This window comes from Galeopterus variegatus, unplaced genomic scaffold, assembly GCF_000696425.1.
Source record: "Galeopterus variegatus unplaced genomic scaffold, G_variegatus-3.0.2 Scaffold2157, whole genome shotgun sequence".
NCBI classification, from domain to species: domain Eukaryota; kingdom Metazoa; phylum Chordata; class Mammalia; order Dermoptera; family Cynocephalidae; genus Galeopterus; species Galeopterus variegatus.
This window is the reverse complement of record NW_007728268.1, coordinates 112,495-126,437: the sequence shown is the minus strand read 5'-3', so window position 1 is coordinate 126,437 and position 13,943 is coordinate 112,495. Positions and strand designations below refer to the sequence as shown.

The following is a 13,943-nucleotide window of genomic DNA, read 5'->3' as shown; positions in this document are numbered from 1 at the left end:
AAGGTTACGCAGATGGTTGCTGGGCAGATGTCCTAGCAGAAGTATTTTTTTGTGTAAAGTTGTGATGGCCACTGTGCAAGGCTGTGGTTTTGCAGCATCTCTTGTGATAATTCTTGTTATCAGGCATTTGTGCATGAGAATCCTTCCCTTTTTGGCCTTCCCCAGCTCAATTTGTCAGTTTTTTGTTGTTGTTGTTTATTTTTAACACAAAAATAGTTTTCATTTTGATTCTGAAAACTTTTCATGCAGTTCTCTTTCTGGAGTCTAGAGAAAAGAAAGATATAACTAAGGAAAGAGGGAAGACACGTGGCTGGTTAGTTCAGTTGGTGAGAGCGTGGCCCCATAAACATAAAAGTCCAGGGATCAATCCCTGTACCAGACAGCAGAACAGAAAGAAAGCGAGGTTGCTTTCTTCTGACACATGCTGAGCATTTAGAAAAGGGAATCTAGGAGGGAAAATACAGGTTAGTGGGGTGAGCCCCAGTAACACGCCTTTTTAAAAATCATTCCCCCACCCAGTCTTTTGGGAGGAAACCTTGTAGCACCAGGCCCAGCTGGAGGCACCCCGGGGCCCAGGGAAAGTTCAGAACCACAGGAGCCTGTTGGATTTGAGCCCAGGGAAGCAGAGGTTGCTACTGCAGCTGCCTTGGTAACGGGGGGGACAGGCAGAGCATGGTCTCCCCATCTTGTACGGTGCCTCGCCAATCCAGTTGCCCCTGGAAGAGAAAAGGTCCCAGGGAGACAGGGTCAGGTGAGCAGGTTAGGTGAGTAGCCTCCACACAGATTTCCAAATCTCAGCGCTGCCACTGACTGGCCGTGTGACCTTGGGCAAGTCACATCTATAAGCCTTGATTTCCTCATCCGTAAAGCCAAGAAGATCCCCTCCCTCCCCAGGATGCAGCAAAGATCAAACGCAGCCGTGAGTGGCTGCTCCTCGCACCACGCCTGGCAAATAAGTGACTCCCCTGCAAGGCCTAATTTTCTTATCTCCCTCATTCCCCCCGGAGGATGCAGATCTGAGTTCTGGTCCTGGATTCTGCCACCTGCCAGCTGGTGACTGGATAAGGAACCCCATTTCTTAGGACTTGATTTTTATCCTCTGCATAAAATAAATAAATGAAACGATGTCCCTGAAAATTATGAGGAGACCTATGAGAAAACACTTTGTAACTTACGAGTGCTGTGTGAATGAGAGCCAGAATAATCAGATGGAGAGTAGACTCCAGTCATGGAGGGACGTGCCCATCAACCTCATCACGGCCCCTGCTGGACACTTCTTATCCCAAATCCATCCTACCTGCTCCTGAATTAATCCTCTCAAAAGATCACCACCTTCTGAGAGGAGGGGGGATAGGGAGTTATTGCTTAATGGTTAAAGGGTTTCACTTTGGGGTGATGAAAAATGTTTTGGAGATAGATAGTGGTGATGGTTGCACAACATTGTGATTGTAGTTAATGCCACTGAGCTGTACATCTAAAAATGGTCAAAATGGCATATTTTATGTTGTATATGTTTTACATATATATATATATATATATGTATATATATATATATATATGTATATATATATATATATTTTTTTTTAAACCCTACTTTCAGCTTTCCATTGCCTATGCCGGGGTTGGCAATTTTTTTTTTTTTTTCTGTAAAGGGACAGACAGTAAATATTTTAGGCTTTTAGTCAGGCATTCTAGACTGCCCTAAAAGCATGTGGAACTGAATTACACACCTCATCTTCCCACACTCTTTTCTCCATCCCAGTGTGTGGAGTTGTCTCTTTTTTCTCTCCCTTTCCCCTCTCAAAGCCTAAAATCATTCCCCCAGCTCTTGCTCATGGCTGCCTAATAATCTCTTTTTTTTTTTTTAAAAGATGACCAGTAAGGGGATCTCAACCCTTGGCTTGGTGTTGTCAGCACCACGCTCAGCCAGTGAGCAAACCGGCCATCCCTATAAGGGATCCGAACCCGTGGCCTTGGTGTTATCAACACCGTACTCTACCGAGTGAGCCACAGGCCGGCCCAATGGCTGCCTAATATTCTCACCAATGACCTGTAGTGTTAGTTATCTTTGCAAGTCCCAAAGCCTTATTTTCTCACCTTATTTGATCACTCCTTGTGGGCAGAAATGGAATCTTTTTTCCTCCAAAAGTGACTGTGAGGAAAGTCAGCCAAAACGCTCAGATAAGTATGCACTTATGGTTTCCTAACAGGATTGATTGATTCATTCATTCATCGTTCAACAAATACTACCAAGAGCATCTATCGGATATCAGGATTCATGCCAGATGCTGTCAGTCCACAGTTTTAAAAAGGTGCTCTTGGAAGTTAGGGAGCTGGGAGAGTTAAGATGCCTGGGGTGATGGAATCCAAGTAGGTTTTTGGGTATAATTTAACCACTTGGGAAAAAGCTCTTCTTAAAAAAACAAAGGGTTGAAATCACTGAAATAGAAGGATATAGAAATAAATAAGGTCGGGCCGGCCTGTGGCTCACTCGGTAGAGTACGGTGTTGATAACACCAAGGCCACGGGTTCGGATCCCTTATAGGGATGGCCGGTTTGCTCACTGGCTGAGCGTGGTGCTGACAACACCAAGCCAAGGGTTGAGATCCCCTTACCGGTCATCTTTTAAAAAAAAAAAAGAGATTATTAGGCAGCCATGAGCAAGAGCTGGGGGAATGATTTTAGGCTTTGAGAGGGGAAAGGGAGAGAAAAAAGAGACAACTCCACACACTGGGATGGAGAAAAGAGTGTGGGAAGATGAGGTGTGTAATTGAAAGAAATAAGGTCTATTTCCCACCCTCGAGAGTTTATAACCTAGTTGTATAAGGGTAGTTCAAAAAGTTCATGGAAAAATGGAATTAAGAAATAATATGAATCTTTCCATGAACTTTTAAAAGACCCCCTTGTACTATAGGCAAGACACCACTTAGGCTACACTAATATTTTAATCCTTCAATTCTGTGAGGCAGGAAGTATTAACCCTAAAAAAGGGGACCGAAGCCTATAGAAATAAAATGACTTATTCCAAGCTGGGAATCAAACCTAGGCCTGATAGCAATAATAAGAACCAATATGTATTCCTCACTTACTATGAGCCCAGGGACGTGACCTGGTCTATCTCACTGAATTTCCTCAACAATTTCATGAGTAGGTACTATTTTATTCCCATTTGCAGATGAGGAAACACGCATGGAAAAGTTAAGTGAAATCACAAATTTGAACCCTAGCAGTCTTGATTCCAGAGCCTAAAAATCTTAACAACTATACTGTTAATACTCAATGCTTCAAAAATGTGCTGTCAACAAATGAATGAGAACAGTTCCTTGAACTATTTGTAATGGAGTTTGGTTTCTTGCATTTTCCCTGTGTGGTAAAGCTGAGCTGCAGTATGTACGTTGTCAGTATGCCACCATCTAACAATAACAAGTGTCCTAGCTGGAGAATTTGTGGTCAGGCTACCAACGACTTCAAGAAAATCAGCATATTACAAGAATACTTCAAAAAGTTTATGGAAAAATAGAATCGAAAGTTCATGCTAATCCATCCATGAACTTTTGAAACACCTCCTTGTATAATAGAAAGAACATGGGACTTGGAATCAAGAGACTAGTGTTTCACACAGCTCTGCTACTTATTGGCTTTGTGACCTCTGGTAAATTCCTTAACCTTTCTGAGCCCCAATTTCTCAATCTGTAAAAAGGGGTAATATTTTCCCAGTGTCCCTCCCTTTTTATTCCTTCTTTCTTTCATCTCTTCAATGAGATAATAAGATGAAAGAAAGTATTTTGCAAATGATCAGGAGCTGTGTAAGAGTAAAATGTGGTTATTATTATGTAGTTTTGAAATTTTAAATATCATGTTTAGTTAGAATTTGTTCTTGTTTTTGTATGGGAACCTGTAATGTTTGCAAGTTTGTATGCTGTGTATTGGCTGGGAACTTCCATTCCCCTTTCTCCATGTTTCTAGAGATGTGTATGAAGACAGCTCCTAACCTCTCCCCCACCAAGCTGACTGGAGAGTCTGGGAGAAGGAGCTGAGATGCTCATTCTGTTCTTCCTTTGTTTCCTTTGGGATCCGCCTGCCTGCAGGGAGCATGTGTTCTTGGTTGTCTGTTTGTTGTGGTGAGCTCAGAGGGACTGGCTCTGCACTTGTAAGAAGAGGCCTGTGCTTGTCTGGTGCTGCCTGTCACTGGGTGTGCAGTTCTAATTCAATAGTGAGATATTTGCAAGCCCACTTGGCTGGCATATTGGTAGATCTAAGCCACATTTTCCACTATTGATTTCTTTGTTGATGCTGCCTTTCCATCTACCTTGGTCCTCTGCCTATCTCCCAATCAATTCTGAAACTTGGTCAAAGAAAAAACATTACCAATTGATCCTGTAAAACTACCAAAATTGTACGGTATTGAGGGTACTTAAGATGGAGGAAAGAGGGATGTTGCATGTCTTTCTTTTCTTTGCATTCTTGGGATCCACCCTTCTGCCACAGAGCCTCTTTTGCTTCGGTGCTGGCACTTACTTAATGGCATAGTTGCAGACCAGGTATACTGCCTGATGCCAGGTGCTGCCCCAGACCTTGATGCTGCTACAGGTGTGGATGGCACAGCCCAGCCGATTGGAAGATGCCCACACCATCTGAGGAAAGACAGAGACAGGGCAGGCTATGAGAGGAACTCAGCTGCGCCCATGTTCCTTGGGACTGCATGGCCCTTGTGCTTGGTTCAGGGTGGGTGCAGTGGTGAGGTCTTCCTGGGGAGGCAGTCTGCCTGTCGCAAGGTAGGAGGCTGGAGAGTCTCAATACCACCAGCCATGTGACTTTGACCAAATCACTTGACCTCTCTGTGTCTCAGTTTCTTCTTTAGTAAAACGGAGGTAATAATGTCTCATGGGAAGTCAGGAAGGACATTTGGTTTAGGTGACACATTTGCTAGAGGATCTCAAATTTAGATTTTTGACATTACCTCCAAATGAGTCATAGAGAGATGGACAGGGCTGAAAGATGACATCTGTCATACAAATGGAAATGCTCGTCCTATTACAATGGTATATTGTGTGGTATTTTTATGTGTAACAATGGTTAACATTCTATATTAGCTCTCAAACTATACTACTGTTTTTGTAATCTTATTTTGGCATTTCTTTTTTTTTTTAAGATAGTGGGAGCCTAATAATCAGAAAATACCTAAGACACCCAGCAAAACAAGATTCATCTCAATTCAGTGTATACCCAACTTTCCAAGAACATACTTCTTATGTAAGAAGAAGCCCACAGGGGCCTCTGTTTTAATTCTTATTTCTGCCACCACGCTATTTTTATTCTAAGGTACCAGGATTTGTTCTCCCATCGGCCCTCAGCCTCGACAGAGTTACCTGGGTATAGTGGGAGCAGACAGGGCCACTGCAGCGCCAGGGGCACTGCGGGTTACAGTCCCTCGGGACCGGAAACAAGTAATGCTGCTTCTCCTCGGACCAAGGCTTCACAAGGTCTATCACTGAGCGGTACCTGGGGAGGCAGAGAACATGGAAGAAGCTGGGTGGGAGGCTGGAGAAGTGACCCTGCCACCAACGTGCCTCGTGACCTTGGGTGAGTCACTTCACCTGCCTTCCCTCAGGTTCCTCATCTATAACGAGAATGTGAGCAGCAGCGCCAAACTCCCAGGTATGTTCTGAATTGAGATGGTGCACAGGAAGTGTTTACCTGCACCTGGCCTGCCACCAACGTGCCTCGTGACCTTGGGTGAGTCACTTCACCTGCCTTCCCTCAGGTTCCTCATCTATAACGAGAATGTGAGCAGCAGTGCCAAACTCCCAGGTATGTTCTGAATTGAGATGGTGCACAGGAAGTGTTTACCTGCACCTGGCAGGTAGTAAGTGCTCAATAAAGCACACTTGTCATTGTCGCGTGAGGGGCTGGGCATGAGGTAGGCATCTCAGACAAGGCAGCTTCTATTTTTAGGGAAGAAAAGGCTCATTGGACCATCTCGTAGGCCTCTGAGATGTGAGATGCAGGGAAGGCAGACACGTGGTGTGTCACTCTGAGAAATGCTGCAGCCTGAAAAGCCACCTGGTTGGGGCCGGGGGGCTTTTCCTATCATGCACGTTTGACAGAGGCACAAATACACAAAAGGGCCAATATGAGGGAAAAATCTGGAAGAATTCACACTCATAATTTACAACAGCACATCTTTATCCCTACACCATTTTGTTTTACCTTTGGGGTAGGGGTGGAGTCTGGCAGGAAGAGTTTAATGACAGGAGAGAGAGGATGTGAACTTGAGGAAAGACTGAATCACCTGATGTCTGCTCTGGAGGATTCTGAGGGACCATTCACGGTTCCCAAATGCCAGCGCTGGCCCTGACCAGTCAATGACAAGAAAAAATGCTGCCAGAGCCTTGCGTTTCCACTGAGCTCCATGGAAAGGACTGGCCTTGATTCTGGCTTTCCTGTCTTTTCACTTAACAGGATAGTTTATCTTAGTGATTATTCCTCATCAGTACATGGAGAATACCCTCCTCATCCTTCTTAACAGCTTTATCATTTTCCAAAGTGTGAATTACCCAATTTTTATAAGTGGAAAAAGTGTTACTTAATAAAATACTAGTTCCCTTCCCTCTCTGACTTCCTGCATTCTCTGAGAGATCATTTGCTCATTCAGCACACACTGAACAATATTATTTCTAGGCACCGAGGACTCTAGGACAGTCTAGCAAGAAAATGAGACATTCAATGAGTCATTAATCATTACAATCCTCGTGGGTGTGACAATGTGGAATGGGGCCATGGGAGAAGGGGCTCCTGGAGCGAGGGATTCTTAGTCAGGTACCTGTCTGCAGGCAGAAGTCAGCTAGTGAAGAAGAAATTAGGGTACCAAAAGAGGGATCTATACGTCTCTGCGGTGTTGTCTGACTCATAACCTTTCAGCAAGAGCAGAGGAGTTCCCTCATGCTACAAAGGGGTAAACTCAGGGAAGAAGCATGCTAACCATCAAACCCAAACCCCTGGCCCCTCCCAGAGCTCCTGGTAAGACATCCCACTCTCTCTGCTCCATACTGCATGCAATCATTAAACACCTGTTGGGGTGAGTGCCTTGCACACACAACTGGTGCTCAATAAATGTGCCATTTGCTTGAAAAGTGGAGGGCATTCTATGTGCCAATCCTGTGTTAATACATGAGTGAGTCAATCAAGAAACAAATAAACGATGCCCCCTACCGCTAGCTATCTGCCACCGCAGCTCCTCCCCAGCACCTTACTCCTTCCTGACATTGTAATTATATGTGTCTTGTTGTTGATGTGCATTTTCTCTCATCCCCACTAAAATGTAAGCTCCATGAAAGGAGGGGCCTCTTCCATCTTGTTCTCAGCAGTATCCACAAGGCTTAGCATGGTGCCTGGCTCCAAGTGTACTCCGAGTGTAAGTGAATGGATGTGTTGCAGAAGTCTAAGAATATTCAGGCTGTTGATTAGCACATATTTGTCTTAGAGGTGGTGGGCTGGCAATCTCTTGCCCTAAAGAAATCTATGGGTGGGCTGGAAGCCTATCTCTCTAGTTCGGTTTGGGACAATGGTCCTGGAGGAGGAGCTTCGATAAGAGGAAGGTTCCCTCCTCCACGCCAGGAGTCTGGCTTCTGGGGGCTGGGGTGAGAGCCACCAGCCCTGCCTCTTGGAAGGAAGATATCCCAGTTTTCTCTGCTGGTCAGCTGCTGGCTTTCCCCAGCCTGAGATCCCAGATACCTGTCCCTAGGGCTCCAAATCCTGCCTCCACAGACTTGCTGGAGATGGTTTGGGTATGTCAACCAACTCCCAGGGCAAAAAGACAATGGCATAGAAAGCGCCACCCACCTGCCCCTGGCAGGTCCCCAGTGAAGAGGCAGAATTCTCAGGCAGGGTATCATGTTGCTTAAGACCACAATCTTAGCAGCAAGCAGACCTGGGTTGAAATCCTGGCTCGGTGGCCTTGGGCAAATTAATTTTCTGAGTCTCAATTTCTTTTATTTGGAAAATGGAGATGATAACATCCACCTTAAACGAAGAATAGTGCGTTCAGGGTTATGTGCAGTGTCTGGAACACAAAGGGGGTCCGTAAACATCAGTCCCATGGCTCACTGGAGGAGCTGTGCAATCACCTTAGTCTCCTCATCTGTAAAGTGGGCAGACTAATTCCTGCCCTTCCCACAGATCCTGGACACCCAGATACCGGCTAGCAGGACCAGGCTGGCAAATGGTCCAGTTCTTCAAAGCCAGTCATTCCAGGCCAAGGTGAGTTGGCTGGAAGGGGTACTGGGGAGGGCATGGAGACTCACCATGTATTCCATGTTGGCAGCAGGTGGGTACACGCTGGCCCGGATGTGGTTGTGATAATCCAGTAAGGCACTCATGTCCTGGGCAGAGATGTGGCGCTTCCGATGGTACCGGGGCACCCCCAGGCCACTTGGGGGCCTCACAGCTGTGCCCTCAGGGTGGGCCAGGGCCAGAGTACCATTGGGCACCATCAAAGCATTCACTGTCTGACCTGCCCAGAAGAGCAGGCCTGCCAGACCCATGGTGCTGGGAAGCAGGGGCATAGCTGGCTGGAGGGGTCGCACGTCTGCCTTGTGCAATCAGAGCAGGCTGCCTGGAAGGGGCAGGCATGAAAGCACCAAACCCTGAGCATTCTCCTCTGGCATTGCCAGCCCAGAGGATGTTACCCCCTAGGAACTTGGCAAAGACCTCTTGACTCAGCACTGGTCGAGATGCCCAACAACTCTTTCTTTCCACCCCAGTGGACTGAGTGGTTTGGGCAATGGGAAGAAATACCCAGACAGTGGCTAATCCGGACCAGGCTCAGGAGGGAGATGGGGCCATCACTTCTAAGCCTGGGCTCTATCCCGCCTGCCCAGGACACAGACAGCAGTGTTCTGCAGCCTAGACATGCTCTTCACCAATCCTGCTCAAGTGGGCTCAGCTGATGTCCTCAGAGGGCAGGGCCAACCTACCCCAAGGCAATATGAGGGGCCCTTTGTCCCAGAGTTGCTGCAACTTCAGGATTGAGGGTGAGACACAGAAAGAACCAGATGGCAGAGAATGAAAGAGGCAGAGAAGAGAAAAATGAGAAACAGAGAAAAAGGAAATGAGAGAAACCAAAAAGGGCACAGGAAAAAAAGAGGGGGGGGGGAGGGAGAGAGAGATACCAAAAAGGAATGAAAGAGAAAACAGAAAGGCAGAAAGAGATAAGAAGAAAAGAGAGGGCCGGCCCGGTGGCGCACTGGATAGTGTGCCGCTTGGGAAGCGCGGCGCTCCCGCCTGAGGGTTCGGATCCCACATACAGACCGGTTCCCGCTCACTGGCTGAGCGAGGTGTGGGAGCAACACCGAGGGTTGCGATCCCGTTGCCGGTCCCGGTCTGGTACGGGGGCGACACTGAGGGTTGCGATCCGTTGCCGGACACAAAAAAAGACAAAAAAAAAAAAAAAAGAAGAAGAAGAAAAGAGAAAGAGAGAGGGAGACAATGATGGGGAAAAGACAAAAAGAGAACAAGGGAGAGGTGGAAACAGAAGGAGAGAGAGAGAGACAGAGACAAAGAGAAGAAAGATAGGACAGAGAAGGGGAGAGAAAAATAGAAAGAGAGCCAGAGGAAGGCATGGGAAACCAGGCAGCAGGCTCCCCGGGGCGCGTACCCAGGATGGGCAGCCCAGGCGGTGACAGGAGGTGGCTGAGGAGGCAGGGGACCTCTGCAGACACCCTGGCCTGCCTGGCAGCACGGTGACTTTAATGATCCCCAGGGAGCTGATGGCATCTGACGTCCCTGGCCCCACAGCCCCCTCCCCTTCCAGCCAGGCCAGACTTGGACAGGGAGGCTCCGCCTGCTGATTTATGGGTTTTTCTCTCCCGCCCTCTTGTCTCTGCTGTTCCCACTTCCACCTGGAGTGTGCAGGGCGGGGACTGAGCCGCTGGTCAGGGTGGGGATGCGGCAATGGGGCAGGGATTCCAGGAGGAAATAACCATCCCTCTAGGGAGACCCCACATCCAGAAGCTTCTCTCTGCCTTCCAGGGAATATTTGCTGACTGTTTTCCCTACAAAGCCCTCTGGCCTCACAGTAGGCAGTTAATATGGCCCTGTCTAATGAGCACCCACTATGCACCAGGCCCAGGGCTGAGTAATTTACACACACAGGCTCAGCCCACCCTCAGAAGCAGACACGACAGCTCCCATTTTACAGATGAAGAAACCGAGCCCCACAGAGGTGAAGGAACAAGTCCAAAGTCAAGCCAGCTGGTCTGCAATAGAGGCAGGATTCAAGTCCAAGTCTGACCTCAGGGCCCTGTTAGCATGTAAAAAAGAATGCCATTTTTGCAATCAAACCAAATATAGATGCAAAGGGGGAAAAAACCTAGGAAGATATTCATTATGATGCCACTCAAAGATAGCACTGGTTAGCATAATTAATTAAGCCCAGGGATCTGGGGTCAAATCCCCAGTATTCCTCTCCCTTACTGGGTGTCCTTGGGCAAATTATACAACCCTTTGTGCCTCCTCTGAAAAAATGGGAGAAATAGTGCCCCCACTTCATAGCATTGCTGTAAGGATTAAATGAGTCAACATTTGTGGAGCGCTTAGAACAGTGGCTGGTACACAGCATGTGCTTCCTAAGTATGTGTGTGTAGACATGTGTACTTGTGAGAGTATTATGTGTTTGTACACTTATATGCACGTGTGTGAGTGTTCGCGTGTCTCATGTGTGTGTCTAGGTGCATGTGAGAGTTTGCAGATGTGTGTACACGCATGCATGTGTGTTGTCAAAGCCCCATTGGTTTCTGCGTTGCAGAACTTCTGGGTTAAGGCTTTTCTTTTCTCCTTCTGGATTACTTATATTCTCCACAGATAATAAGCATTCCTTTGTAAGAGGAGGGGTAGACTTAACAATGAGCAAGGGGTTATATGAAAAAACAGAAGTCAAAGCATTTGCAATTCTCAGACTCCCCTTCTACCAACGTCTGAGAATCTCCAGGCTGAACTCAGTCTCAGGGTGGCAAGTTGAACCCCAGTCCAGCTAACCATGCAGAGCTGGGGCTGGGACTGGGCTACTCAAGTCAGGTCCTCCCCAGACTCATGGAATTCTCACCCCAGGCAACTGCCCAGCCTCAACCTCCGTGGCCCAGACAGTGCTGGCTGCCAAAGCACACACCTTCCTGCTGGAGCAGTTTCCTGAGCCTAGGCAGCTGACTGCTGGATGCTAGGGGAAGCTGGGGAGGGCAGAGTAATGAAGGGTGGGGGCTGAAGTTCATGACCTCTATGGGGCTTTCCCACCACACCAGAAGGCCAAAAGAGACTGGCTCAATGTAGCCCCATCTCTGCCTCCAGTATTCTGTGTATCCTGAGGCAAGTCCCTATCTTTCTCTGGGCTTTGGATGCCTATTGGAGAAACTGAACTAAGGGTTCTTCCGAGTAAGGCAGGCTGAGATCCTTGGCATGCCAGGGCCAGCTCTGCCGCCAAGGGGAGGCAGACACAAACAGCCTTGGCATGTAGGAACTCAGGAGTATCCACAATTATGCCCAACTCTTTCAGAATGCTTAACATGAGGTACTCCCGTGTAACTGGCACTTGCAGCATTCAAGATAGTACAGCATGATGGGTAACAGTGCAGGCTCTGGATCCAGACAGCCTGAGTTCATGGCACAGCTCCATGGCTTACTAGCTGCGTGACCATTTGGTAAGTTACTTAACCTTTTTGTGCCTCAGTTTCCTCATCTGTAAAATGAGGCTACCCCTCATGGCATGGTTGTGAGATTAAATAAATTAGTACATCTCAAGACACTTCACACAGAGCAAGCAGTCAATAAATAATAAATAACAGCTAATAATAACAACAATAACAGTCGGCATTTATGTAGCACGTACTAGGTGCCAGGAACAAAATGCTTCGTGCGTATGATCTCATTTAAGCTTCATTCCAGCTTCACAAGTCAGGTATGAGGATCCCCATTCTATAGATGAGGATGTAGAAACTCAGAGAGGTTAACTAACTTGCCAAAGTTCACACAGCTAGTTCCAGTAGAAACTGGATTCCAGTGCCAGCTCTCTCTTACCCCAGTGTTTTTTTTTTTTATTTTGTTTTTTTTTTTTGCAGCAGGCTGGTACAGGGGATCTGAGCCCATGACTTTAGTGTTACAAGGCTGTGCACTCTAACCAACTGAGCTAAATGGCCAGCTCTCCAGTGTTCTTTTTGCCCTGTAAAGTTGTTTTGGGGAAAAGACTGTGGGGCAGGAGTGTGGTCCTTGAAAGAGGAGACTGCAAAAACTGGAAGGCCCTTAGAGATCACCTAGGTCACCTGCCCATTTGCCAGTTGAGAAAAGAGGTTCAGAGAAATTAAGTTCAAGGTCACATAGGAACAGGCATACTCAGGACTGCGACCCAGATCTATGTTATTTCAAATCTAAGCAGGAGGAAAGAGGGAGCCAAAGAGAGGGGTACACATGTGGAAAATAATAGTGAGGATTCAGTCTCTGCAAAACTCTTCAGGTCAAATGTCCCAGGCTCTTGAAAAGATGAACTGTAAGGAAATGAAAGGGATAAAGGGTAATCGTTAGAGACTTAAAAGCTATACATTTTTATATGGACAAGACTAAACACTACCATCTAGAGATGTGCACTTAACCATAAAGAAACATGAAGAAATACTACAAATGTCAGGCTGTGATTGGGGTAGGACATTTGAGGGGCTTCTATTTCTTGATTTGGCTGGTGGTTGCTAGTGGTTCACCTTATAATAACCCATTAGGTTCCATGTTTGTTTTACATGACTTTCTATATTTGTATTTTATTTTACAATAAAAGATATTTTTAAAATAACAGTAATAATTTATATGGTGACACCTTCCATCTGTTACTACCTTAACCATGTGTTGGGAAAATAGAAAAGTTTGGTCAGGGTCCTCACCTTGGGTCCAGTTGGGTGTGGCTTTAACACATCCTTTGCAAGCAAATTGTGTGCATGTGCGGAGTTAGTGTGCATGCGTGCCAGTGTATCTTTTTAGTTTTGTTGCTATTCTTGTACTCTTTAGAGAGAGAGAGAGAGAGAGAAAAGAGAGAGAGAGAGAGAAGAGAGAGAGAGAGAAAAGAGAGAGAGATAGAGAAAAGAGAGAGAGAGAGAGAAGAGAGAGAGAGAGAAAAGAGAGAGAGATAGAGAAAAAAGAGAGAGAGAGAGAGAGAGAGAGAAAGAGAGAGAGAAGAGAGTAGTTTGAGTTAAGCAGGCAGGCAGGCGTCTGCCTCGGGTGTCTGCCCCGGGCATGAGAGAGAGAGAGAGAGAGAGAGAGAGAGAAAGAGAGAGAAAAGAGAGTAGTTTGAGTTAAGCAGGCAGGCAGGCGTCTGCCTCGGGTGTCTGCCCCGGGCATCCACCCGGTGCAGCCATGCTTTCCAACCTATGGCTCTAAGGACCTCTTGGCCAGTTACCTAGCTCATAGACCTACGTGTGAGGGGTCTGGTGACCCAGCCTGGCATGTGAAGGGTTTGTGACCCAGTCTGTGAATGGGCTTGAGAGTTCTGTGGGCTCCAGACCCAGCCCTAGCTCAGCAATTGGCCCAGTCGGTGCAGGATTATTGGCAGGTAAAAGAACCTGACAACTGGCATAGTCGAGTAGCTAGACACCATGTACGAGGATTTTAATATTCTTTTAACAGTTGAGGACACTGAGGTTCAAAGAGGGAGGCAACTCACCCAAAGTCACACAGCAAATAAGTCCAGGAGCCAGGACCCGACCTCCGTAGCTTGGTGTGTCTCCACAGCACACTGGTGGTTGGGCTGCTGGACTCAGTCCTTGACCCAGCAAGGGGACTTGGAGAGGCCTCAGGACAGATTCAGAGAGACCAGCTCTTCAGAAAATAAAGCACTGGCCGGCCCGGTGGCGCACTGGATAGTGCGCCGCTTGGGAAGCGCGGCGGCGCTCCCGTCCGAGGGTTCGGATCCC

General features: G+C 47.1%; 1 protein-coding gene across 1 annotated transcript; it reads right to left on the bottom strand.

The window, feature by feature from the left end:
- Positions 1-583: 583 nt before the first annotated feature.
- R3HDML (R3H domain containing-like) lies at positions 584-8,543 on the bottom strand. The gene is made up of 5 exons (XM_008580780.1): positions 8,304-8,543; positions 6,869-6,945; positions 5,370-5,502; positions 4,519-4,634; positions 584-716 (listed from the first exon to the last, which is right to left on the bottom strand). Exons 1-5 carry the CDS (start codon positions 8,541-8,543, stop codon positions 584-586), a joined length of 699 nt encoding a protein of 232 aa, XP_008579002.1.
- Positions 8,544-13,943: the final 5,400 nt, after the last annotated feature.

Bases quoted from the DNA above. Each gene is read 5' to 3' on its own strand.
- R3HDML (XM_008580780.1), bottom strand. From the start codon at position 8,543: ATGGGTCTGGCAGGCCTGCTCTTCTGGGCAGGTCAGACAGTGAATGCT. The intron at 5,503-6,868 runs GTACCCTAATTT...CTGCCTCCCCAG, and splicing joins ACGTATAGATCCCTCTTTTG to GTACCGCTCAGTGATAGACC. The intron at 717-4,518 runs GTAAGTGCCAGC...TTTCTCTTCCAG, and splicing joins GTCTGCAACTATGCCATTAA to GGGCAACTGGATTGGCGAGG.